Raw genomic sequence first — 26652 nt, 5'->3', positions numbered from 1 at the left:
AGTTCATTTAAAAAGATTTTAGCTGTTGGGAGATAACTCAGTGGAGAAAGTGCAAGTAGAAGCATCTGAGCTCAGACTACAGCGCCCACATAAGAAAGCCAGGGTGAAGGCAGGAGGGTGGCTGGGCACAGTGGTACATGTCTTCAGTCCACAGGCACGCGTGTGATGTGTTTCTGCACACGTGTAAACATGCACACACAGACAAGCACACCAAGCACATGTACACATAAAAATACAATACAATAAAATAAAGCTTTGACCTGTAGTAAAAGACTTTGTCAAGGCTAGGGATGCAGCTAAGTTAGTAGACTCCTTGCCTACAGCTCACAAAGCCCTGAGTCTGAACTCCAGTGCCCCATAAACCAAGACAGTGGCACACATCTGTAATCCAAGCTCTAGAGAGGTGGAGGCTCTGCTACGTGCCATGTTTGAGGATAGCTTGAGGTGCATGAAAACTGTTTTGAAATAAGTCTTATCATCTATGTCTGTAAGATATTGTGTATATATCTATCTATCTATCTATCTATCTATCTATCTATCTATATATATATATATAGATATATATATACACATATACATATATATATACATACATATAGGGATATATATATATATCCCTAGAGTGCCGTTTTACATATTAGATGCATCAGTTTTATTTGTGGGTACAACGACTTCCCTATCTATCATAAAGAATGGCATGGATCTATTAGTATTGCTATGGTCTTAGGATTGTGGTGGTGTGAATAGGAGTGGCCCTCATAGACTCATATTTGAATGCTTGGACGTTAGGGAGTGGTGCTACTAAGAGGTGTGACCTTGTTGGGGCAGGTGCAGCCTTGTTAGAGGAAGTGTGTCACTAAGGGGAAGTTTGGGGATCTCAAATGCTCTAGCCAGACCCCGTGTCTTTCTCTTTCTTTCTTCTTGCTGCCTGCCCATCCAGAAGTAGGACTCTTGGCTGCATCTAGCACTGTGTCTGCCTGTGTGGGGCATGCTTCCCGCCATGACAATGATGGACTAAACCTCTGATACTGTAGGCCAGGCCCAATTAAGTGTTTTCCTTTATGAGTTGCTGTTGTGGTGTCTCCTCAGCTACGAAACCCTAAGGAAGACAGTGTATCTTACTTTGAATAGTACACAAGCATCTCCAGTAATGCAGAAGCAGAAGCCTTCCACACACCCCTTTACCCCTGTTCTTGACTCTCTAAAGGTAACGTGCTGGGGCTGGAGAGATGGCTCAGGAGTTGAGAGGACTTGGCTCCCATGCAGCTAACAACTGCCTGTGTAATGCCAGCTCCAAGGGGTCCGATGCCTTCTTCTGGTCTGTGGGAGTACCTGCATACATGTGACACATTCCCAGTACAGAGATACACACAGATACATAAGTAAAAAATAAAGATTAAGGTGACTGCACAGCTCTGGTTTGCCTTCTTCTGAACCTTACAGAAGCATACAGTTGCTTTTGTTGTCTTACAATAATGCTGTGAGCCTGATGTGTGTTGAATTATTTAATATGTTCTTTTGCTATGTGCTGTTTTTATTGTAGAACTACACCATCACTTCCTTATCCATCTTGAAGATGAACACCTGAGTTCTACTTTGGTGAATGTTTTTGTACATGAACTTTTAGAGGGAGGAGTAAAATTTCTGAATTGTAGAATACACATCCCAAGTTTTCCAAATATCTATACTCTTGATAGGCAAGCACCCTACCTCTGACCTCTGTCCCCAGGACTATGCAGAGTCACATGCTAAGTCATGGTGTGTAGCATTTCTGTCCTATGTCCTTGGTAACATTTGGTGTGTCAGTCCTTAAAATCTTAGTTATGGTCTAGAGAGATGACTTGGTGCTTAAGAGCACCTGCGGTTCTAGCAGAGGACCCGGGTTTGGTTTACAGCAACTATGGATCACTCACCGTTGCCTGAAACTGCAACTCCATGACTTCAGCACTCTCTTCTGTACTGCCAGGCATCAGTGCTTACACCTGCACACCCCTTCCATACACATATACATATAATTAAAATAAAACAAAAGTTTGCCATATTTCAGTTATGTTGTTTATATAGGTCTTTGCCACTCAGTGGCAAATTTTAGTTTGTAATTTCCCAGTGAACAAACGTGATGTTGTTATCCACTATTGAGATGTAATCTGTGACAAGACTATCCTAGTCTCTCCACATTTTCTTCTTAGTGGCCATTTTGAAATAAGTTGATTTGTGAGAGTTTGTGCTTTTGCATAGGAACGGTGTTGATTATATGCTATATTGCTAAAATGTATTTAGAAGATTCAATTCCAGGGTGACGGAAAGTCACAAAGAGAATGCTAATGTTGCTGCTCACAACCTCATTTATAAGATGGTTCATTTAAAGATCTGTAAAACTATCCCAGTGTGAAAGAGAATGCTGGCATTAATTCAGTGTTCTAATAGTTCCAGATGCAACAAGAAAAAGTCATGCAGACAGTTGTTGCATGTCTTGAACCCAGCATTGGGCAGGCAGATCCCTGAGTTTGAGGCCAGCCTCTTCTACAGGACAGCCAGGGCTACACAAAGAAACATTGTCTCAAAAAACAAGAGATGGCTCTGCAGTGCAGTTAAGAGCACTGACTGCTCTTCCAGAGATTCTGAGTTCAATTCCCAGCAATCACATAGTGGCTGATGACCACCTATAATGGGATCTAATGCCCTCTTCTGGGGTGTCTGAAGACAGTTACAGTCTACTCATATAAATAAATAAATAAATAAATAAATAAATAAATAAATAAATAAAATGTTAGAAAACAAAACAAAAGCAAAAGGGGGAAGAAAGATAAAGGAAAGGACTTTTGAATTTTTTTAGTTTGTTTTTTGTTTCTTTATTTTTGGGTTTTTTGGTTTGTTTTGTTTTGCCTCAAATTCAATCTACTTTTCCTTCCAAAAAATATGAAGAAAAAGGCATTGGTATGTGGTAGTACATATCTGACTAGTTACCCGTCAAGGTGCTTCCATGGATGGCATTATCTTGGTGAGAAAGAGAAATACAGCTTCTGTTGTGAGGAGCTGGACTGGCCAGTGGCCTTGGAATTCCTCGCTTCACTACAGTTCCATGGGATGTGACCATCAGACAGTACCACTCTGCCTTAGTCAGGGTTTCTATTCCTGCCCAAAACATTATGACCAAGAAGCAAGTTGGGGAGGAAAGGGTTTATTCTGCTTATACTTATTGCTGTCATCACCAAAGGAAGTCAGGACAGGAACTCAAGCAGGTCAGGAAGCAGGAGCTGATGCAGAGGCCATGGAGGGATGTTCCTTACTGGCTTGCTTCCCCTGGCTTGCTCAGCCTGCTTTCTTATAGAACCCAAGAGCACCAGCCCAGGGATGGCAACATCCACAAGGGGCCCTCCCCCCTTGATCACTAACTGAGAAAATGCCCCACAGCTGGATCTCATGGAGGCATTTTCCCCAACTGAAGCTCCTTTCTCTGTGATAACTCCAGCCAGTGTGGAGTTGACACACAAAACCAGCCAGTTCACACTCTAACTCTCTGTAATCATACCAACAAATATCATCCACTGTAAGCTCCTGTTCTGGGCAGTCTCAGTAGCAGCCTTGGATCAGACGTGTTCCTCATGGTTGGGTAAATCCAACCACTCAACCTCAGATTGGAAAAGATTTTTAAGTGGCATGTGGTTTGCCTTGTAATTAAGTCAGTGGTAATAATGTCAGAACTCTTAATAACTGCACTGGCTTCCTGATAGGAGGCGACCTAGAGCAAACCCAGGCTCAAATTCTGAAAGCCAGTTCTAATACCCCTTACAAAAAGTCTCCTGTGGCTCCCAATGTAGTTCCTTCTCTCTTTCTGTAAGCTGCAATCAACCTTACAAGAGGAAAGTCTAGTTGTAAGGCGTACCTTGATATTGGGGACTTTGGGACCATGTAATGCTCAGGAACTATGTGTTTGTCAAATACTAAGAACAGATTGACTTCTGAGTTTGCCTGGGCTACAAATGGGAATTGCTAGATAAATACAATGATTGACTGACTACTGACTTGCATTATTTATCTTAGACAGTTTGTAATAGCAGCTATTAAAAAGACTGGAACCAAACCTTGTGATTTTATGAGTTTCATAGGCCGATGCCTAAGAGTTGAAACATACATATATTATATAACAAAATTAATCTTAAATTTTGTATCAATATACAAAGATTTGTGCCAATGAAAACCTTAAACCTGTACCAATATACAACATTTTGTACTAATTTAAGAAAATATAATTTCAGTTCTGCATCAGAATATGAAAATCTCGCCAGGCAGTGGTGGCGCATGCCTGTAATCCCAGCACTCTGGGAGGCAGAGGCAGGTGGATTTCTGAGTTCGAGGTCAGCCTGGTCTACAGAGTGAGCTCCAGGACAGGGCTATACAGAGAAACCCTGTCTCCAAAACAAACAAACAAACAAAAAAACAAAAACAAAAACAAAAAGCAAAAACAAAAACAAAACAAAAAAACAGAATATGAAAATCTCTACCAATGTAAGACTGTGGCTATAAAGTACTTTTGTTTAAGAATAAATTTAATAATCCATCCCTATTTGTCTAATTTCTTATAGTGTTACTATATCCCCCTTTCCTTTACTTAAGAAAGGATAGAGAAGAAGAGGAAAGATAGAAATCCCTAAGTCTAAGCTCTCTAGTTTTCTCCCTGTGCAAGACTATAATTATTTGTAAATCATCCCTTAAAATGACAGTATATCTATAATTTATAAAATGACTAAAACTATCCACCCCAACTTAAGGGACTGGAATGCTAGTCTCTTTATAACTGCTTCTTGCTGGATATTGGTGAGGAATTCCTGTTTGGGGACCCAAAAGAAGATTGGAAAATGGTGAGGTGAAAAGAAAGGTTTGTGGTCCAGTCTCTGTGTTGAGAAAGTTCAGGCCTTAACTGAAGTCCTGATTGGAACAGTCTGAAAGGCTGGGTGACCTAAGGTCATCTGGATCAGCAGTGCTTCCTGAAGCTGTTCTGGAAGCAAGTCTCTGGAAACAGCATGGCTTTGATCAGGCAGCTGGAACTGCAAGTCTCATCGTCTTAGCATCCCCAAGGGTGAATCCTGTCAGGGCTGCCCTCTTGGTGTTTCATTCTGTAATAAATAAACCTTACAACCAATACTTAGTTCTATAAAGACATTTGTATGGAATGTGCAGGGTGCACAGATCAGTAAAGGATGATATTTTTGTTCTTTGAGCAGATGAAAGACAACTGTCTATTTTTTTTTAGTTTGATCATATAATCAAACTGTAATATGATTTTTGTAGGTTGTGCTGGCCAAATGATCCCTCTCTATAAGTCCTGATTTATAAGCCACTAAATTTCTATTGCTTTTTCCCAGCTTTTCTATTGCTGGGAAGAGATGCCATAACCAAGAAAACTTTAAAAAGAAAGTGTTTAATTTGGGGCTCATGGTTTCAGAGTTAATTCATGACCACCGCGGTGGGGAGCATGGCGCGGGCAGGCCTGGCACGGGAGCAATAGCTGAGAGCGTACATCCTATGAACAGTTAGGAAGTAGAGAGAGGAAGAGCTAACTGGGAAGGGGTGGCTTCTGAAACCTCAAGCCTACCTCTAGCAACATCTCCTACAGCGCCAGACCTCCTAAGCCGTCTGAAACAGTTCTACTGACTGGGGACCGCGTATTTAAATAGATGAGCCTGTTGGGGGCCATTCTCATTCAAACGGCCCCAAAGTCCATTTTGGGACTGCTGTGTGTGACTTGGATTTAAAGCGTCTTAAAAGCCGGTGTGCTGGAGACTCAGTGAGCCCAATCCCTGAGAGGTAGGTAATTGGACAATATGAGCTCTCCATGGTAAATGTAATTCCTGGGGGATTTTCTACATCCCATTTGCTCCCAAGTAATGACGGAGTTTCTACGCCTGCTCTAGCCTGTTTTAACTCTCAAATAAGCAACCCGGGGGACCTAATAAATATATTAACAAGCTTCAGGCACGGCACTTACGCAGACATTTGTCTATTCCAACCCTCTGTGGCTGCCTGCGTCCCAGCCATGTGATCTTTTACCTGCAATCTGAACCGTGCCCTGGCTCACAAAAGCTGTTCAGTGCGTGTCCCCCAACACTGAACAGATCTAGGGTGATAGGTGAGTAATTTGACAGCATCATTGGGAGGCACTGGAACCCTTTGGAGGTGGAGTTTATTTAGAGGAAGTAGGCCACAGTGTTTCTGGGAGCTGTATCTTTTCCTGATTTCCCTTTCCTGCTCTCCTCCCCCCCACCCCTTTGATCCACAGGTAGTACATTGAAGCAGCAATGAGGAAATATGTTGATTGCTACAGTTTATCATAAAAATTTTTTTCTTAGTATTGTCTTAAGTCTTTTCGGTTGGTGGGGTAGGTGCTTCTGATTCTATTGGCCAAATAATCATGGACCTAACCCTTGCTAGGCTAACACTATACCACTAAGCCCCCTCTTTCTTTCTTTTACTTCTTGAGACACAGTTTCATTAATTTGCCCAAGCTATTCTCAAACTCGGGAACTGCACTTCAGGCAGGTCTTGAACTTGTGACCCTTGTCTCAACCTCGCAAGTAGATGGGGTTGCAGGCCTACTTCTATAAAGGCAAATCTCTATTCTGCTTAGACAAAAAAAAAAAAAAAAAAAAAAAAAAAGGACAATCTTGTGCATACTAGTTTTCTGCTGCCTTTAACCCAGGGTTGTCTTATGCCCAAACGGAATATTTTGGGCATGATATTCTGACCTGTCATTGATGATATACTGTCAGGAAATGAAAATCTGGATTTTTTTTTCCCTTCTAGAAAAATCTCTCATTTACAGGCATATTGCTAGTAAAATACAATGCACACTCTTTCCAAGTATAAGGCACTTTCCTATCCGTTTACCCTCCACACATGTGTATGATAGCCAAGTAATATACATTTATTTCCTGTGTAATATTTGATTGAACATCTGAAATTAAAACATTAAATGGGTACTTGTATATTTGTTTGTTAAATCTGGCCATCTCATTCATTCAATGTGAGAAACTCAGAAAAACGGACATCTAAATTATTTCATCAGAAAAGAGTTGGGCAGGGGTAAGAATTCTGGATTTTAACTGTGGCAAACCATACATAATAAAATTTATCATCTTAACCATTTTGAGAATAAAAGTCAGAGTATATTGAATTGTTCAGCCATTGCTCATCCCTCTCAGACCTTTTTTATCATCCGTGTCCATATTAATAAAAAACCAAAAACCAAGCCAAACCAAAACAGCCCTTCTCTTTCCTCAGCTTCTCCGAATTGTCAAATGCAGCCTGCAACACAGGAAAACATCACATTCCTCAGGTTTTGCTACAGCCAGAGTTATCAGTAGTCTGAAGAAAGTTGCGTCACCACCCGTGTGAGAACGCAGAGGAAATTTCCGTTTTATTTAGTTGGGAAGACTCTCTGGATGCATTTCTGCTTAACAAGGCTCGCCAACCCGGAGCCAGCTACCAAACCCTAGATCTCTTCGCCCTGCCCCGCCCCGCCCCGCCCCGCCCCGCCCCGCCCCGCCCCGCCCCGCCCCGCCCCGCCATGCCATCAGGTAACCTAGGGAACCGCAGGTGAGGCGTTACCCAGAAGAGGCCGGATCCGGAAGTAGAGGTTGCCCCGCCCACCAGCCAAGAAGCGGCGGAGCTCGGTGACGTGTCGGTGTAGGAGTTGGCGTACCCGCCCTGCGTAAGCCTAGTCCGAGCTCTGGGCGAGTCAGATGTCTGGAATCCCGATGCCGTTTTCATTCTCAAAGACTGCAGTTGTCCTGGGTTTTAGTTTACGTTACCCAGAATGTTGCGGCTGGCGGGGTCTGGAGGCGAGAGGCGAGAGGTCGCCGTGGGTTCATTACTGAGTAGTCCCAGCAGTGATTCTCGGTCTTAGGCTCGTGGTGGTCTATGAAAGAAGGCGAGCTAAACGCATCTGGAAGTCCTCAGGCGTTAGCACCGGAAGTGTGCGATCCTAATTTCTGGTTTAGAAACTGTCCTCCGACCAGGGCCGAGCACTCTAGTTTGCTTTGCCCTCGGTTCTCCAGGCCCGGCTATAGAGTTGGAAGATGCAGAGACCAGGCCCCTGCAACCATGGGAAGTGAGACAGTGAACAATAATGATCGTTTCCGAAATTGGTAGACACCGTGGGGCACCGGTGGAAATGGGGGACACCTACATTCTACATTATCCCTCTTAGCACTATTAGATGCCGGGGAGACCAACAGAGTGGCCTAGCGTGGTACTTAGGAATCGAAGAAACCACCAAAAGGACTCAGTGGCCCAGTGAGCAGCATGCCAGCTAAGGACAGTGAGACTTGAGGCAAAGGAGTTTGTTGTCAGAGGTAGAAAAAAGTAGCAATGGCAAGGTTGGGGCAGGAGCTGCGACAGTGAAGGTCAAGTTGGGTAGTATCAGAAAAGTAGGTGAGGGGAGCATTTTTATTTGGAGACAACAGCTGCTTCCTGTTTCGACAAAGGGAGTTGTCACCACTTAGCCCAAAGTTCAGTATGTCGAAGTATTTGAGAGGGTGTGTGCAGACACTGCTTTTGTTATAAAAGTGGTCAGCACCGCGGACAACTGCTATAACACATTTTTTTGTTTTTGAATTTAATCTTTACCACTCTTTTCGAGAGTGCGCTTCCTTTTGTTCTCCTACTTTGATTTCTCCTGTGATGAACGCGTGCCCAGGGGCACATAGCTAGATCACAGTGTTCCAAAGCCAAGGTGCTCAGTCAGTACAAATTACTCTTTTTGAGTTATGTCAGTAGTTCTTTTTGTAGATGATGCTAGAGCCATTAAAAATCTGGTTAGTTATAAACTTTTGTGGAGCAGGATATATGAGCACCCAGAGTTTTAATAGCATGAGACTCCAAACTTTTTTGAATATACCTATTTTCTGAATTTGCCTTTTCTTGAATTTGGGGGTTACAGTCATCCAGGACTGTTAGTGTTTGTTTTATAAAGATGATGCACTCTGGGGAAGAATTCAATTGAAGTTTAAAACGCCAATGGGCTTTTTTTTTTTTTATGTTAAACTTTTTTCCCCTCCTTGAGCATGAATGTTTGTACCCTAACGGATACAGACATAACCATTTCCCATCAATGGAAAAAGCTATGCAGCTTGTCGAAGAGTAATGATGCTGTATTAGTCTTCCTTGACATGACTGCTTTTCATAATTACTGCCCTCCCCTATATTTTCATTGCAACATGCCAATGCTACTTCATATTCACTACCTGCTCCCATTTATCTCCTTTCGACTTTCTGAAAGATGTTTATTATGTGCACACTTGTCCCACACAAGAATGTCCCAATATTTCCGATGCGTAGGAATTATTCTTGCAAATAACCTCTAAGAGCTGTTTAAAGATTTATGAATTGTTCTTGCCATTTGTTCCCTCATCCTGGACCCAACTAGGTGACCCCTGAGCTCTGCCTCATCGACCAACTCGGTCTCCATCAGCAAGTACTTGGTTCGTCAGTCCTGAGCGGACTGGCGTGTGTGAGGAGGTTACTGAGGACAGAAAAGTGGTGCGCCTGCCCGAGGAGGCGCCACGGTGGAACCTGGAACCGGACTGTGGGTGCCGGAAGCGCGCAGGCGGAAGTCACCCAGCCTGAGAGCTGAAAACTCAGAACGCGGATCTCCTTTCCGCCCCGCCCGGAAACAGCCCGCTGCGCTTGCGGCGCCCGCACTGAGCATGTGCATGCGATGCGGCGCATGCTCCGTGGAGGCCCGCTTCGGTTTCGGTCGCGGGGCCCACGGTGTCTCCTAGCGCAACCGGAACTAGCCGTTGCGGGCCTGCCTTCTCTGCGCTCGGGCCTTGAGGTGATCTCCGAGGCCCCCCGCCCCTCCTTCCTCGTCGTCCCCTCGGCTCGGCCGCCCGCCTTTCACAGCCGCCGGCATGAGCTGCAGGCCGCCCGCGTCGCCGCCAGCGCGAGGCTCGCGGTTGTTGCTACTGTCGCTGCTCCTGCTAGGGACGGTCCCAGGCCCGCGCCCGGGCAGCGCCTTCTACCTGCCCGGCCTGGCGCCGGTCAACTTCTGCACCGAAGAGAAGAAGAGCAACGAGTGCAAGGTGGGGGAGGCCTGTGGGGCGCCCCGCGGTGGGAGCGGGGTCTGGGAGCGGGAGGGGGGCGTAGCTGTGGGTGGGGTCGCATTCCTGCCGGGCGGGGGGGCCTGCCGGCGCCGGCCCTCAGAGCGCTCTGGCTGTCCCTGCGGGCTCGCAGCGACAGCTCGCAGCGCTTTGCCCGGACCCCGGCGGCTTGCGGAGCGCCCTTGGACCGGCCTGCACGCAGGTACGGTGTGACCTGCTGCCCACACGGGGCGCTCCCAGCCGAGCGACAACTTCCAGTAACTTAATTTCATGACTCCCTGTTTCATTGCACTTTACTGGAACTCCAGGTTACAACGTCTTATTCTCTCTAGGACTTTGATAGCGAACTTCAGGAATGCCAGTTGATTACTTAACCTGTGGATTGTTAAAAGACTGGTTGTAGATACGCTCAATCCCTGGCCTTTAAATGGTTTTTTGGTTTTTTAGCTATAAAATTTTTAATAGACCCCCAAATGAGTTTCTCCGCTATGGCTTTAAACACTTAAAAAGAAGCATACAGCGGGAGAAAGAACCGATCTTGAAAATGTTAGTTTCATAGGACATCCGCCCACACGTTTCTCAGTTTACCAGCTGATGGCAACTTTAGGTTATAAGGTGTAGAGCATCACAATACACCATTATTTCGTAAAATTACTAAAACTTAACCGAGGAGATCGAGGGTCTTTCTGAAACCGTTAATTTTAACACTTCAAATAATAGTTAAGAAAACGTTTACACTGTGTAAATAGGCTTATTTACTAAATTTTTTAAGCTGGTGTTTATTTTATGACTTAGCTGTACCGCAGTTGTGAATTTTGAGGTTGTTTTAGAGTATTAGGGAGGCTATTAAAGTTTTCATGGCATTTTGCAGATTCTCTAGATTTGTAGGCTATCCTGTGAGGCATTAACATGATCACTACCGTTTTAAAAAGAAACAGATTGTTCTACGGAGTGAGTTCCAGGACAACCAGGGCTATGCAGAGAAACCCTATCTCAAAAAAACAAAAAAGAAACAGACGTGTATCTATAACGCAAGTATTCAATAATGCCTACCAGTCTGTAAGATTCACCCAGGTTCACAGTCCATTAGCTGTGGTACCCTGAAAAGCAGGAATTTCTGCCTCCTGGAGAGTTCAGACCTAAACTGAGATCCAGTCTTACAGGTACACTGGATTTTTCCATTAAATATTTCAGTAGCCTCCCGCCCCTTTATAAACAAGTACTTGGTCTTTAAATGAACAGTGAATGTGTGTTGTATTCATAATTTCTTAGAGAAATACATTCCTAGCTCCTCCATCACCCACTGAGAACAGAAGCTTATTAATAAAATCTGATGTTATGAAAGGTATGGTCAACATACTCAGAGACCATAGATAAGGAAACGTTTGTGAATTAGAGTCTTCTGGGGCAGCAGCAGGGAAGTGACATTGGACACAGACCTTAGATGAGGATGAGTGGATTTGTAGGGGCTGCAGGCTAGGTGATTTGTGTTGTCTCACAAGATCTTTAAGTGTCTTCTTGAAGTTTCTGGTCCTTTGAGGATTTTAACATAGATAGGTGTGGGAATGAAATGGGGAAGACAGACCTTCTGGATGTTGGATTTTTGTCTTTGTTCTCAGCTACTCCATTAGCCAGTAGGAACAGGGACGTGTTTCTGGGCTCTTCTCTAATTTAATTAGCTGGTGTGGAGACTTAAACATCTTCCCCTTTCTCTCAGTAGGGAGTTATTCTGCTTAGTAAACAGTTTACACTTTTATTACTGAGGTCAGGATGGTAACTCTTTTCAAATATCCCCTTCCCTCTTTTTCTTTTTTTTTTTTCTTTTTTTCCCTTCCCTCTTTTTCAAACAGAAATTTACTCACAGTTTGGGAGACTGAGAAATCAAAGTTTAGGTGCCCACAGATGCAAGGTCTGGTGAGGGTTCATTTTCTACCTGGTCCATATGTATGTATGTCTTCATGTGGTGGAAGGGATGAAAGAGCTTCTTTAGCCCATTTTTTGCGAACACTAAACCATTCGTGAGAACTCTGCCCCCGGGACTTGGTCATCCCTAAAAGGTGTTCCTTCATACTACCATTACCTAAGGGTCTACCTTTTCTATACAGGAACTGGGATAGAGCATAAACACACTAAACCATATTTCCTAAGGGGACAGAAGTGAGCAGAGAGTCCTTGATGCTATTGATGTGATTTCTGGTTCTTTTCCTCACCTCTATAACACAGGGATAATCATGTTTGCTTGTGTTCCCCTTGAAATATTTTGTATTTCTTTGAAGAAACTCTGTCTTGTACTGGTTGAGTGCAGAATGAAGCAGGTGTAGCTCAATGTAATATATGCAGCACTGCGTAGTCTTTTTTACTGTTAAGTTCTCCTACATTAACTCAGTATGGATTGACTGATGGTTTCACTATTTTGTTTCCTTAAAATTGTTGTATAGCCTTTGGTGTTTGGGCACACCTTTAATCTCAGCACTCAGAGACAGAGGCAGGTTCATCTCTTTAGTTTGTGGCCAGCCTGGTCTACATAATGAGCTCCAGGACAGGGCTATGTAGAGACCTTGTCTCAGAAACAGTTACAACAACAAAGTTTTGTTTATTTCTTATCAGAGAAATGTGAGTCCACGGAACCTAAAATCTTGTTAATGTTCTTCTAACTTTTGATTTATGATCTTAGCCTTCATAAATGAATTTTGTGGTTTACTCTTTTTTTTAAACATACAGTTACATGTGCATACATCTAAATATATGTGTAGTCATGAAATGTCCATTCTTTTGTTTGTTAGAGACAGGAATATTTTATTCTTAACACTCTGCTGTCTGTGGGCTTGCTTAACCATTTATGCTTGCTGGACATTAGATTGGTTCCAATATTTCTCTGTTGTAATCAGGAATTATTTGTGCATTCTTTTTAAAGATGCATTTTTAATTGTGTGTGTCTATGTAGATGCATGAGTGTGCGGTGCCCACAGAAACCAGAGATTCTGGCCTCCTGGAGCTGAAGTTACAGGGGATTCCAGATACATAGGTGCTGGGAATTGAACTCAGGTCCTTTAAAAGAGCAGTACTGGCTGCTAATGACTGAGCCATCTCTCCAGGTCCTATTTGATCATAAAAAGAGAAAGTGGCATAAGAATACGTTCTATGGCTGTGTGGGGGAAGGGAGTGCCTCAGCAGGCCCATGCTGAGGCATCCCTTTCCCCTGAGGGACCAGACACACAAAGGTATAGTATAGAATAGAGTTTATTCAGGTCATGGGGATGGGAGTTACACGTGGGTAGTAGAGGCAGAGAGAGGGAGAGAGTAGAGAAGTAGAGGCCGGCCTTGACCATGTGGAGAGAGGGGAGAGCGGATGGGGAAGGGAAGAGCCCAAGAGGGTAAGAGAGAACCTAAGAGAGTAAGAGAGGCAAGAGAAGCAAAAGAGAGAGAGAGGAGGGGCAAGCAGCCCCTTTTATAGTGGGCCAGACCTACCTGGCTCTTGCCAAGTAACTGTGGGGTAGAGTTTAGACAGAATCCTATTTTCAAGATTTATTTACTTTATGTATATGAATACACTGTAGCTGTCTTCAGACACATCAGAAGAGGGCATCCGTAACAGATGGTTGTGAGCCACCCTGTGGTTGCTGGGATTTGAACTCAGGACCTCTGGAAGAGCAGTAAGTGCTCTTACACTCCCAAGCCATCTCTCCAGCCCCCTATTTGTATATTTTTAAATGTAAATTTTCTTTTCTGTGTATTAGTGTTTTATGTGCATTGTGTTGTGTATCATGTTTGTGCCTTGTGCCCAAGGAATTCACACTGTCTTGGAACTGGAATTACAGATACTTGTTAGAGCCATGTGGATGCTGGATAGAACCTGTATCCTGGATCCTCGGGAAGAGCGGCCAGTGGTCTTAACTGCTAAGTCATTGTGTGCGTGTGCGCGTGCGTGTGCATGTGTCTGAGGAAAGGCTCAGATCCCACTAGAACTAGACTTAGCAGCAATGGTTTTAATTCACTGACTAGGGCACTAGGAACCAAATTCAGGCCCTCTGCTTGAGCAGCATCATTCCAGTATTAATATTTGCTTCAGTATTAATATTTGCTTCCCAGTTGCTTGTATTTGGGTTGTTGGGATGGGGGTCTTAGACTCCTGATCTCAAGTACAAAATAGTTGTGCTTTAGCCTCCTACTATTGCGATTCCAGGAGTTTGCTGCTACTAGGTCCAGCTGAATTACATTTAGGAACTATTTGACAATACCTGATAATCCTTTTAATTTTTGCAGTGTTAGAGATTGAACCCAGGATTTGGATACGCTAGGCACATGCTCTACCACTGAGCTATAGCCCCATTCCTGAAAACATTTTTATGCACAACTTTGTAGTGCTGTGAAGGTGTCTGGTTTTCTTCTCACTTCTGTGTGTTGTTTGTTAGTTTTTAAGACCATAACAATAAAGGGAATCTGTTCCTGTAGCCTCTGCTTTTTTTTTTTTTTTTAACTTCTAGGGATATGTGGCTGTATGAATACAGTGAATCCCTGATCAGAGTATGTAGATCTGCACAACTCTATTTAGTATAAAAGTTTTGACTCCATGAGTTAGCTGACGCGTGCTGGTTTTGGACTGAGTGCCCTTGTAGTGTCAAATGATTAAGAATAGTGGCAGTTGACCTTCAGGTTTTTTACTGTTAAGTGTTTGACTCCTCAATGTCAATTCAGACCTAAGAACTAAAATAGCACAAGCTTTCAGAACATTGAGTACTTTTTTACTTCATAATATAGAGATCATATTCTTTTTTAAAACTTATTATTTACTTTACATCCCATTATCAGTCCCTCCTTTCCTTTCAGATCCTTCCCTCATGGAGATCCTCCCTTTGTTCCTCCCTTCCCTTCTCCTTTGAGAAGGGGGAGTCCCCTCTGGGTATCTCCACTCCCCTCAACCCCCAACACATTGAGTCACTGAAGGACTATGTGCAGCCTCTCCCACTGAGGCCAGACATTGTGGTCCAGTTAGGGTAATGGGACCCACTTGCAGGCAGGCAGCAGATTCAGGGGCAACCCCCACTCCAGTTGTTGGGGATCTGCATGAAGACCAAGCTGCACATCTATGTATGTGCAGGAGGCCTAGTTCCAGCCTGTGCTTGCTCTTTGGTTGGTGGTTCAGTCTCTGGGAGCCCCAAGGGTCCAGGTTAGTTGACTCTGGAGTCCCTGTCCTCTTCTACTCCTTCCTGGCAGTGGGGGACGGATCCTGAAATGGCCACTTTCTATGGCCAAGCAGGATTCCCAATGGTGGCCTAAGGACAGCAACCCACCCACAAAACCTTGTACGCAAAATGTATTCTGCTTACAAGTTATACAGGGGTAAAGATAGAGCAGAGACAGAGGGAATGGCCAACCAGTGACTATCCCAAATTGAGACCCATCCCTTGGACAAGAACCAATCCTTGACACTATTAATGATACTCATTATACTTGCAGACTAACTGTCCTCTGAGAGGTTCCACCCAGCAGCCGATGGAAAGAGATGCAGAGACCCACAGCCAACGATAGATGGAGCTAGGGAAGCCTTGTGGAAGAGTTGGGTGGAGGATTGAGAAGTCATACTCTAGGGGAAAGAGTAAGATTTTCTTTCCTGGGGCTGGCAGGATGGTTCAGTGGGTAAAGATACTTGCCACCAGCTGGACTTGGTAGTGCACACTGTTAATCTCAATGCTTGGATGGCAGAGGCAGGCAGATCTCTGAGTTTGAGGCCAGTGTTGTCTGCAGAGTGAGCTCAAGATCTACTTAGAGAAGCCCTGTCTCAAAAGAACAAAACAAAAGATACAACAAGTTGACAATCTGCATTCATGTCTTTGGGACCCACATGATGGAAAGAATCTACCCACAAAAGGTGTCCTTTAACCTCCACATGCACACATGGCATGTACACATTCACACATATGTGGGGGAGGGGGGAATGAAATTTGAGATTGTCTTTGTTGTGCTGTAAAGAAAAATGATCAACTCTACCCTCTAGTGGCTGATGACAGACAGCAAGGCTTGGATGTATTAGCTGGGCAGCCATAATAAGATGACAGCTTACTCAGTTACCTTCCTTTCTTGGTAGTTATTTTTAGAAGCTTTTTGTAAATTGTGTCTTATTTTAGGAGCAGTTGCCTTCAAACATGGACTGAATCAGATTTAAGAAAGCAAGCTGTGTGCTGCTCTGAACAGATGTAGAATGAATGAGTCTCTAACACTATGTATGATTGTGGAGATAGTATAAAGATTTTGAAGTACTAAAAGAAAAATCAACATAAATGTGTTTATTATAAGTGATTAATACTTACTAACTAGTGTTTAGTTGTATACCTTCATAGTTTCTCTAGAATAAAGGCATGGATTCTTGCCATCTGGAAACCTAACAGTGTGTAGCTGACAGTGTTAGAGGATTGGCCTTGGGAAGACTCACTTTTCCATAGTAAATAAACATTCTACTAGTTCTTCCTTCCAAAGGTGTATAACTAGATACATGGGACAAAGTCACAGGTGTGTGTATACATCACACATCATAGCAGAGTAAATCTACAATTATACCCCAGCTTCTGTTGGAACCTGCTGACCTATACTGCCAGCCTTACACCAGGTTCCTTAAATAACCTGTTTCCAAACCTTGCAGGCTTCTCAGGACATTTTCTGGTTCCTTATGGCTACCTTACATGTGGCAATCAGACCTTCTCTGTTGCCACTGATCTTAAGTATGCAGCTGGGCCTGGGGAGGTACTGCTTTAACACTATCATCCCCCCCACCCCCCCCACACACACACACGCTGCTACCACCACCACCACCACCACCACCACCACCCATTTGGGAGTAGAGGCACAGTTCTGAGATTGAAACTAGCCTGTTCTGCCTACATAGCATGTTCTAGACCATCCAGGGCTACTTTTTTTTAAAAGAAAGAAGAAGAAACTTCAGTCTCCATAGAACCTTGTGAAAATTCTTTCCCTGTGTTCCTCTTTCAGGCCTGCTGATCAGTGGGAAATGGAAGCTCAGTATGAGTTAGTGACTTGACTACCTCAAGTTCACAGAGACAGTGAGAGTTGAGAAGCAGATGAGCCCAGAACTGCCTGGACTCCACAGCTCTGGCTCCTCACTACTCTCTGGTGAACTGTGCATTTTCCTACTTTGCCACTCTGCCTCCTGGGAACCAAAACTTCCAGAATTGATGTTAGTTCAAAAAAAAGTTTGTGTCTCTTTAAAGAATTTTGATATAGTCAGGTTTTTGTTTTTCTTTTTTCCTTCCTTCCTTCCTTCCTTCCTTCCTTCCTTCCTTCCTTCCTTCCTTCCTTCCTTTCTTTCTTTCTTTCTTTTTTTTTTTTTGAGACAGAGTTTCTCTGTATAGCCCTGGCTGTCCTGGAATACACTCTGTAGACTGGGCTGGCCTCGAACTCCGCCTGCCTCTGCCTCCCAGAGTGCTGGAATTACAGGTGTGCGCCACCACAGCCCAGCTAGGTTTTTGTTTTTCCATTGGAAGTTTAGACAGGGTCTTGTTTGAGTTGTCCTCATTCCAGTGTATGAGGCTGACCTTGAACTCCTGATCTTCCCCTCATAAGTGCTAGATTACAAGTGTAGGCCATCACACACAGCTCAGTGGTCAGGTGTATGCTCTGTTCTTCAATACAGTCTAAAGCTGAAACTTTATTTTTCAAAGGTATGAGGAGACAATCCTGAATAAATACATCACCTTCTGTGAACAATCAAACACTCCCACCTTTTATTGTAACATGGGTTTCTATTTAACAACTTCCTACTAAGATTTTTTTTTATATCATATCTGTATTAAGACTTCCTCAAGTCAGTCTCTTTGTAGAGGTCTCTAACAGGCAGTGGGATCTTCTGTAGCTTTCCCCTTTATATCTGTTCTATTGTATTTTAGACCCTTTATGACTGTTCTTGTGTAGAGCTGTGTCTCTTCTCTCAAGGCCATTTCCTCATTTCGGGCAGATGGGATGGCAGTGAGAGAAAACAGAATAAAAGAAGTCGAGAACCCTCATTCATAGAGGAACCCACAGCACCTGCTTGATCCTGTGTCTGAAGCGCTAAAACAGTATGACCACAGCTGGGACTGATTATAACAGAAAATAAAATCATGCTCTTGGATGAAGGATTTAGAAGGGATACCCCTGAACTCTAATTAGGTAAAAACCTCTTCTATACAAAGTTTTTTCAGTGATTAATAGAAGATTTATTTAAGCAAGAGTAGAGCCATCTGTGCTTCGTAGGAAAGCTTAAATGTTTGATCCTATTTTCCTTCTTGGATACATTGGATCCTATTTTCTTTCCCTGTCTATTTTGAAGATGTAATACTAGAAAAGGGACCCAGTTCTCAGCCTAGCTCCTGAAAGTGAGTTCTTGAGGTAAACATTTGCAGGTTTTGCATAGGTGTAGTAAATGGAAGCAGCCCTTGGCATTTGGGATCAATGTACTCACCGTTAAGCAGAGCCCTGTGCACACGTGCTTGACTTGTGCCTTACAGATGTCTTAGGAGGAGATTATACTCAGTCCTGCTTTGTCTAAGTGATTTAGGATTCTGCAACTTTCTTAAAATGTTTAATGTTCAGTTTTTTTGTGCCTGTGCTTGTGTTAGCATAGCCAGAGATAGTTTGAAAGTGAGGTGAGAGGTAAGCAGTCCTTAAAGCCCATCTCCAGATGCCCCACTTTAGAGTTGGCCATCTCTGTTGAAGGTATATGTTCAAAAGAGGATGAACTTAACCTTTGAGTACAGATGCTTAGATAAAGATGATTAAAGCAAATGATGATGACCATAAAAGAAATCAAATACCAGGCCAGGTTTGTCATACACATGTAATCTTAGCACTTTAGGGGCAGGGACAGGAGTTCAAAGAAATCCTCAGCTGAATAGTGAGTTGAGGAGCAGTTTGGAATACATGAGACCCTGCCCCACAAAAAAGATTAACACTTTTATTAGCATATGTTAATTATATTTAACAATAGCCTTTTCTTCTTCTTCTTCTTTTTTTTTTTTTTTTTTTTTTTGAGACAGGGTCTCATGATGTAGTCCTGACTAGTCTGAAGCTAACTAGCTGTGTAGACCACCCTACCCCTATTACCTAACATCACTCATTATAGTGCTTGCTGTTTTGATAAAAAGAAAATTAAACCCCACAGAGACTCAGTAGCTTCCCCTAACAAATTTCATGTAGTGCCTACAGAGACCAAAAGAGGGTATTGGATTCCTCTGAAACAGAAATTAGAGATTGGGCTGGAGAGGTGGCTTGGCCGTTTAGAGCACTGACTGCTCTTCTAGAGGTCCTGAGTTCAATTCCCAGCAACCACATGTTGACTCACAACCATCTGTAATGGGATCTGATGCAGTCTTCTGGTATGTGTCTGAAGACAGCTAAAGTGTTCTCATATAAATAAAAATAAAGAATTTTTTTTTTTTTTTAAATTCGAGATCTTTGTAAACCAGTGCTCTTAACCTCCAGCCCCCAGGAGATTTCTTTTTTTTTTTTTTTTTTTTTTTTGTTTTTTTCTGAGACAGGGTTTCTCTGTATAGCCCGGGCTGTCCTGGAACTCACTCTGTAGACTAGGCTGGCCTCGAACTCAGAAATCCATCTGCCTCTGCCTCCCAAGTGCTGGGATTAAAGGAGTGCGCGCCACCACTGCCCTACTTTTTTTTTTTTTTTTTAAATATTAAAAATGACCAGCAGCCTGAAGGTGGTGGCTCACTCCTTTAATCCCAGCAGATGGGAGGCAGAGGCAGGTGGATTTCTGAGTTCGAGGCCAGCCTAGTCTACAGAGTGAGTTCCAGGACAGCCAGAGCTATACAGAGAAACCCTGTCTTGAAAAAAGACAAAAACAAACAAAAAATGACCAGCACCTCCACTTATGTGTATGCAAATTTGCTTTCAGTTTTAGTGATTGGCATATTTATACCAAATATTTTTTTACTGATAAATGTTTACAACTTCTATATTTATTTTCTATACCCATAACTTAGTATTGTGTAATTTTCTTAGCTATAGTCACAAGCAGAAAAGTTTAAGAAAGCCCTGCTTTCAGCTGAGTGGTATCGTTGACTGTACAGCAACAGTGACCCAGCACGTATAGTCAGTGCTGCTTCCACTGCTCCAAAGGAGGGGAGGGGACCCCGTGAAGAACCCCTGGAAGTTATATAGTGTTTATCCAAGTTCAAGAATGTTCTACTTCTTTTTTTTTTTTTGGTTTTTTTCAAGCTTCTAAGCTAACGCACAACACACAAGTATACATAGTGATTAATTTATAATTGCATGCCAGTAGACCATCTTCTGTATATACCATTTTCTCTCTCTCTCTCTCTCTCTCTCTCTCTCTCTCTCTCTCTCTCTCTCTCTCTTTTGGTTTTTCCAGACAGGGTTTCTCTCTGTAGCCCTGGCTGTCCATTTTCTTTTCTTACTATTGACTCATCTAAACTTTACATTCAGGGTTATTAATTGCCCAAGATAGACCTAAAATTTGAAGTGAACCTAACAATATTGTCTTTTTTTTTTTAAGATTTATTTTTTTATTTATGTGTGGGTATGTGCCATGGGTACCTGAACAGGCCAGAAGAGACATCAGATCATCTGGAGCTTGCTTTATAGGCAGTTGTGTGCTACCAGTGTGTGTTCTAGGCATTGAACTCAGCACCTTCTGTATGTGCTATGTTAAAATGAACTTTGTTTCCAGGTGAAAGATTTGTGAGGAATACTATTTTTGGACACTTTTATGGAAAGCTGTTGATAATTACATTATTTTGTATCCCAAAGCAGAACTCACAACAAACACATGCTGCTGAAACATTGCTAACATCTTTCTTTGTATGGGACTAGAGGTACTTTGCTAGGTCAGGGGAAGATGACAGATAAGGCAAACTTAATGGAGGGTTTGATATTAGGTAAAATGCCAGCTGCAAGCTTAGCAAAAAAATTAATAAAGTACAAATAATTTTTGAGAGTGGGACAAGAAGTGGTGTGAAGCTTAGTGAACAGCACAGTAAGGTGCAGCAAGTGGTAACAGTTGGTTTAAGTGACTAAGTTAAAAACAGGAGGCTAGCGTGGTCGGTCTCAAGGAGAGAGGCTTTGCTGGCTGTTAGAGCTAGTCAGAGACCTACTCTAAGCCAGGGGTATAATACTTGTCTGTGCTCCTGGTACTTCGGAGGCGGAGGCAGGGGGATTGGGAGTTCTCAGTCAGCTTTGACTCCATAGTGAGACCTTAACTCAGGACAACAATACGGTTTTGGAGGAAGGGGCTAGTGAGCTTGATTTCTCAGGTTGCTTTAAATTGGAACTTAAAGACAGGTGTGGGCTAGCTTGAGGGAGTGGGTAGCTGTAGGATGGCAGGTATTTTGTTCTGTAGACCTCAGGCCTGATACCTGATGATAATTAGTTAAATGTAACAGGGAGAACATATGAAATGTTATAGCCAATTGGTGGTATTAGATCTGTAATAAATGTAATCCTAACAGGTATACAACTTCAGGAGCTTTTTTAATGTTGCATAGGAGGTCTGGCTTGGTGTTCTACACCTGTGATCCCAGCATTTGGGAGGGGAGCAGAAGGATTGGGAGTTCAAGGTCGTCATCCTTGGCTGTACAGGCAGGTTTAGTCCAACCTAGGCTACATGGGATCCTGTTCCAAAAATAAAAACAGAAGTTATATATGAGAGAGCAAAATTAAGTCTATTATGTTTACTGGACTAAATAAATTAATTTGTCTTAGACAGGTTTAGGAAGAATATTTGAAAAGAAACAAATTTATACTTGAGGATGAGCACTAAGCTTTAGGTTTATCACACAGGAGAGAGATCAAGTATCTGAAGAATTTATACATAGGGACAAAGAGGCTACTGAAAAGTAACATTGGCATTCTGTAATTCTAGGACACTTTGTTGTTTGAACCTTGAATTTTGCTATAGTTCTGCTTGATTACACATCTGTCAAGAACATTGTATAAGAGTTTAGTAAAATTCCAAGAAAACCAACTGGCATGATAAAGATAGGCAATTGAAAAGATTACAACGTTTCAGTTTTCAAGGGTTATTGCTCCAAAGACACCAGAGATGATAACATGGGAATAAAGAGCTGGCACAGGAACTTGACCAGCAGTCTAAAAATGAGTCTTACAGGTAGACTAGGAGTCCAGCCCAGCTTACTGCTTAGACTTAGAGGGCTCTCAAGATACAGATCGTTTATACAGTTTTAGGTGGTTGAGGAGGAAAGAATATTATTTAGTAATGATTGAAGATTACATGAACATCTGATTTTTATTTATTTTAGAGCGCATAGTAATTGTTCAGCTTACTAGACTGTAGGCATATCCTCAATTACCAATTGTCTAGGCTGCTTTTACACTATAAGGATAGAGCCAGTGGGTCCTATAGGACTTAAACTGTTTACTCTGTCTTTTATAGGAAAAGTTTGCAACCTCTGGGATGAACTAATAAAATGAGAGTTGTTTTTTCTGGAACAAAAAATTGTAGTGACTGGAGTAAAAATGTTAAGTATACAAAGAGATTATTCATGTGGCACCAGGCAACATAGCATGGTCTTCTGTTATTTTGCTGTCCAATTCAGAGCAGTTGGCCTCCTGTGACCATTTAAATTAAATACAAGCTAAGAATCAGTTTTTTGCAGTGCTAAGTGTCTAGTACAGCTTCAGTGCCCAATAGCTTCTGGTAGCCTAAAGAGGATGCTGTTTCCAAGAATGCAGATGAAGGGTATCTTATGTTTGTTAAGGTTCTGTCGGACAGTGTTGCACACTAGGAAGTACTTAGCTTTCACCTTGGACATGCACTGCAGAAGCTTCTCAAAAACTGCTAGAAACTGGAATTAGCATTTTCACTCTTCAGATAAGAAAACCTAAACAAGGGAGAAAGGAACCTGTGGAAACTCCCAGCTTGGGTCAGAGTCGGGATTAAGCCTTGGCATCTTCGCTTCCCAGAACAAGAGGCTGTGCCTGATGATAGATGGTGGCTGGCTTGCATCGTGTGATAGCAATGAAGACCTGCAGATTCTGAAACTGAAAACTCAAAGTCATATAGAATATAATAACTCATTCCTCAGGAGAAATCTGGAAGTGATAACCACCTCCTTTTCAGCATTAGATGTTAGTAGAGTTTGAATTAACATGTGTCTTCATAACAGTGATAGTGAAATTATTTTGACTAAGTCATCAGCTAGAAGCTTTGCCTTTACAATGGTTGCATATATTTGTCTTTAATTACTCAAACATTCTGGATGCTGGTCTTTTTAGCTGAAATGGTCCGTGGTATATTTTATGTAAAAAGACATTTTTTAGTGTTGGAGACAGTACTGCCCCCACCCCCACCACACACACACACACACACACACACACACACACACACACACACACACACACAGTTTCTTTGTGTAGGCCTGACTGTCCTGGAACTTACTTTGTAGACCAGGCAGGCCTCAAACTTGCAGAGATCTGCCTGACCTGCCCTTGTCTACTGAGTGCTGTGATTAAAGGCTTTTTCCCCCTTAAGTAGATGTATATAGTTTGCCTGTGAAGCTGGTTTACAAAGGATCATACTATCTTCAGGAGTTTAGTGGATGAACACAGTAATCTTATTAGACTCTTTCTGTTAGTTGTATCAATCTTTTGCCTGTATTTTAGCAGTTAGGCACTGTTCAAAATACTTTATAAATGACAACCAGTAGTCTAACATAGCCCTACAGGATAAATATTACCATTCTTTTGTAGATAAGGAGAAACGTGTTGAACTTGATCTCACCCTTGTAAACGTCTTCTCTGTTACTAGATGTAGTGTGCTGTTCTCAGATGGGTCACAACTGCCCTCCAAAGTTAGACCATGTGGTCCTCTTGGCTGCTTAAGAGTGCACATAAGCAACTGTTCACAGTGTGGTTGATTGAGAAAATTCCAACCAGTGGAGCAGCATTTCTTTCTTTTTGGTTTTTCAATAGAAGGTGTCTCTGTGTATTCTGGCTGTCCTGGAATTTGCTTTGTTGACCAAGCTAGCTTTGAACTCAGAGAGATCTACTGCCACTACTTCTCAGCAAAATAACTTTTTAAAAATGCATATTTATTTACCAAGACAAGATCTCTCTTACTTAGGTCATCCTGCAACAGACTATACTCTCTAAGAGATGTAGAGAACCTGTGTGTGTGTGTGTGTGTGTGTGTGTGTCTCATGCATGTTCTGAGAGGCCAGAAGAGAGCATCCAGGGGTGCTGGAAACGGAACTATGTCCCTCTGCAAGAGCCGTACACCCTCTTAACCTTCTCGCCTTCTCTCCATCTCCTAAAATAGACATTATTATAGTATAGTGAAGTACTGAATTTGGAAATCAGACTTTTAAAAACAACTCCATAAATTTGCTTTTTAAAATATCTTTATTTAATATTTTAGAAAATTTAGAATTTCAAAAGCATTAGCAATATTAGAGACATTTGCATCTGTAAAAGTTATATAGGAATGCTTTAAATGCATATAATTTGTTAATTGAACATATTTGTTAAAGACTAGTTTAATAGTTGAAGTATGTAGCATTTTCTTCTGTTCCAAACATGACTTGTATCTATCTTCAGGGTTCATGTTCTAATCCTGTGCTTCCTCATTTCAGGCTGAGATAGAATTGTTTGTTAACCGGCTTGATTCAGTGGAATCTGTTCTTCCTTATGAATATACAGCGTAAGTTTTCCAGCTTGGTTTTATATAAATGTTTATGTGGCTCATCAGAATTTTGTGTGTAGAACTTTATTCATTTCCTTAATGCATAGGGCCTGAATATTTGGGTAGAGGTGATGGAAACAGGCTCTTACCTTAGCCCTACCTGATACACACTCTTGGCAAGTCTCCTGCCTCAGCCTCTCAAGTGTTGAGATTTCAGGAATACACCACCACACCCAGTTTGGAAACACTTTCAGAGAAAACATGCTGTTCTGGGTCTAAAGAGATGGCTCAGTAGTTCAGAGCACATGCTGCTCTTTCAGAGGACCCAAACTCAGTCCTTAGCACCTACATGATAGCTTGCAAGCGTCCAGAACTCTACTTGCAGAGAATCCTACATCTTGTGGCCTCCATGGGTATCAGCACACACTCGTACAAGTAGAAATTGTGCTGGAAAAAATAGACACTTCTTTTTATGTTGCTTTACAGTATAACAGATACATCAGTGAAACATGTTTTTCCTTTTTTATCTGACCATAAAAATATAGTTTTGTTCTTTTAAAATTTTGATGTATATGTGTAGTTCACCTGCCTGAATGTCTGTCACCACACAAATGCCTTGCTTTGGGGCAGAAGAGGGCAACAGATGCCCTGGAACTAGAGTTAGATACAGTTGTTAGCTGCCATGTGCTGGGACTTGAACCCTGGTCCAGATAAAAAAGCTGAGCCATCTCTCTAGCTCTTCTCTACAGTTTAAAAGAGTTTCCTTTGTGTTGTCCCCAGAAAGAACAACTATTTTGTCTGAGGCACTTTTTCTCTCCAAATATTTGAATGTATATAACCGTCCTGTGTAGTTTTATTTTAAACAACATTAAGCATCTTGTCCTTGTCACACCTTCCGTTGGTGAGCAGTCATTGCAGTCTTCTTTGTAACCTGCAGGTATTATGTATAGCGTAGTTGTTTACTGATTGCTTATTTATAAGCATTTTATTTCCAGATTTTTTTCAGTTTTTGTTGTTACTGTATCATATATGAGGTGTGTCTGTGGAGTCAGTGGTCTCCTGCCTTTACTTGGCTTGGCTGACTGCATGGAGTTGGTCAAGCTCTGTAACAAACAAATCCATCAAGCCTTTTTTTTTTTTTTTTTTTTTTTTTTTTTTTTTTTTTGTCTTTCAAGGTGTGGATTTTGTTGTTGTGTTAGGAAGTGTGCTGCAAAAAAAAAAAAAAAAAAAAAAAAAACCAAAAACCAAAACAAAACCCTATAACTGTTTAACTTCTATATTCCGTATTAGTTGTTGCCATAGTTCCTAGATTCTAATTGACTTATTTCTCCATATCTCAGAGTTTTACAGAGCAATGTTTGCTATACAAAAAAATATATATACAGAAGATACTACCCTATAAGAACCTCTCTGTCTTGAGTATATATAAGGAGGACAAAAGCCCCAAGTTGTCAGCCTAATTCATACAGGGCTTGGTAACCTTTGGAAAAAAGCCACTGCTTTTCTAGTTTCTGCTTGTTCTGTTAAGGAGTCAGCATGTCTACTTGAATTTTTGTTCTTGTTAGGAAAAATCTGTACTGATCCATGTTTGGGAGTGTTTTGTAATTTTTGAAATTCACCTTCCTCTTAAGAATCTCACTGTCCTGTGGCCATTATAATAGTCTCACACACTCCCCATGTTATTTCTTAGTGAATGTCCTATGATTTTCTGTGACAAAGTTGAGTGGTCATATTATAACCAAATTTTACTAAAGCTGACATGTAATACACAAAAATTATAGAAGGGAATCGTAGGATTCTGAATATGCTTTTCCATCCTCATAGTGAAAGAATAGGTGGGCACCATATCTGGGTGAGACAGGTATAAGATTGATACATCTTCTGGAAATG

The 26652-nt window shown here is 42.1% G+C and overlaps 2 protein-coding genes across 2 annotated transcripts in view; both read left to right on the top strand.

Moving 5' to 3' along the window:
- The first annotated feature begins 9546 nt into the window (after window positions 1-9546).
- Window positions 9547-26652, top strand: part of Pcca (propionyl-CoA carboxylase subunit alpha) — a 774935-nt gene continuing 757829 nt past the window's right edge. Inside the window, exon 1 of the mRNA XM_052190575.1 lies at window positions 9547-9566. The gene's annotated coding sequence lies outside the window, so the exon portion shown is untranslated. The remainder of the gene's footprint in view (window positions 9567-26652) is intronic.
- Tm9sf2 (transmembrane 9 superfamily member 2) overlaps window positions 9711-26652 on the top strand; it is a 45486-nt gene continuing 28544 nt past the window's right edge. Inside the window, exons 1-2 of the mRNA XM_052190576.1 lie at window positions 9711-10082; window positions 24713-24780. Of these exons, the coding sequence (XP_052046536.1) occupies window positions 9912-10082; window positions 24713-24780 (239 nt within the window). The 5' untranslated portion in view covers window positions 9711-9911. The remainder of the gene's footprint in view (window positions 10083-24712; window positions 24781-26652) is intronic.

This window comes from Apodemus sylvaticus, chromosome 8 (genome assembly GCF_947179515.1).
Source record: "Apodemus sylvaticus chromosome 8, mApoSyl1.1, whole genome shotgun sequence".
NCBI lineage: Eukaryota > Metazoa > Chordata > Mammalia > Rodentia > Muridae > Apodemus > Apodemus sylvaticus.
Note: the sequence above shows the minus strand (reverse complement) of the source record. Positions and strands in the feature narration are given on the sequence as shown.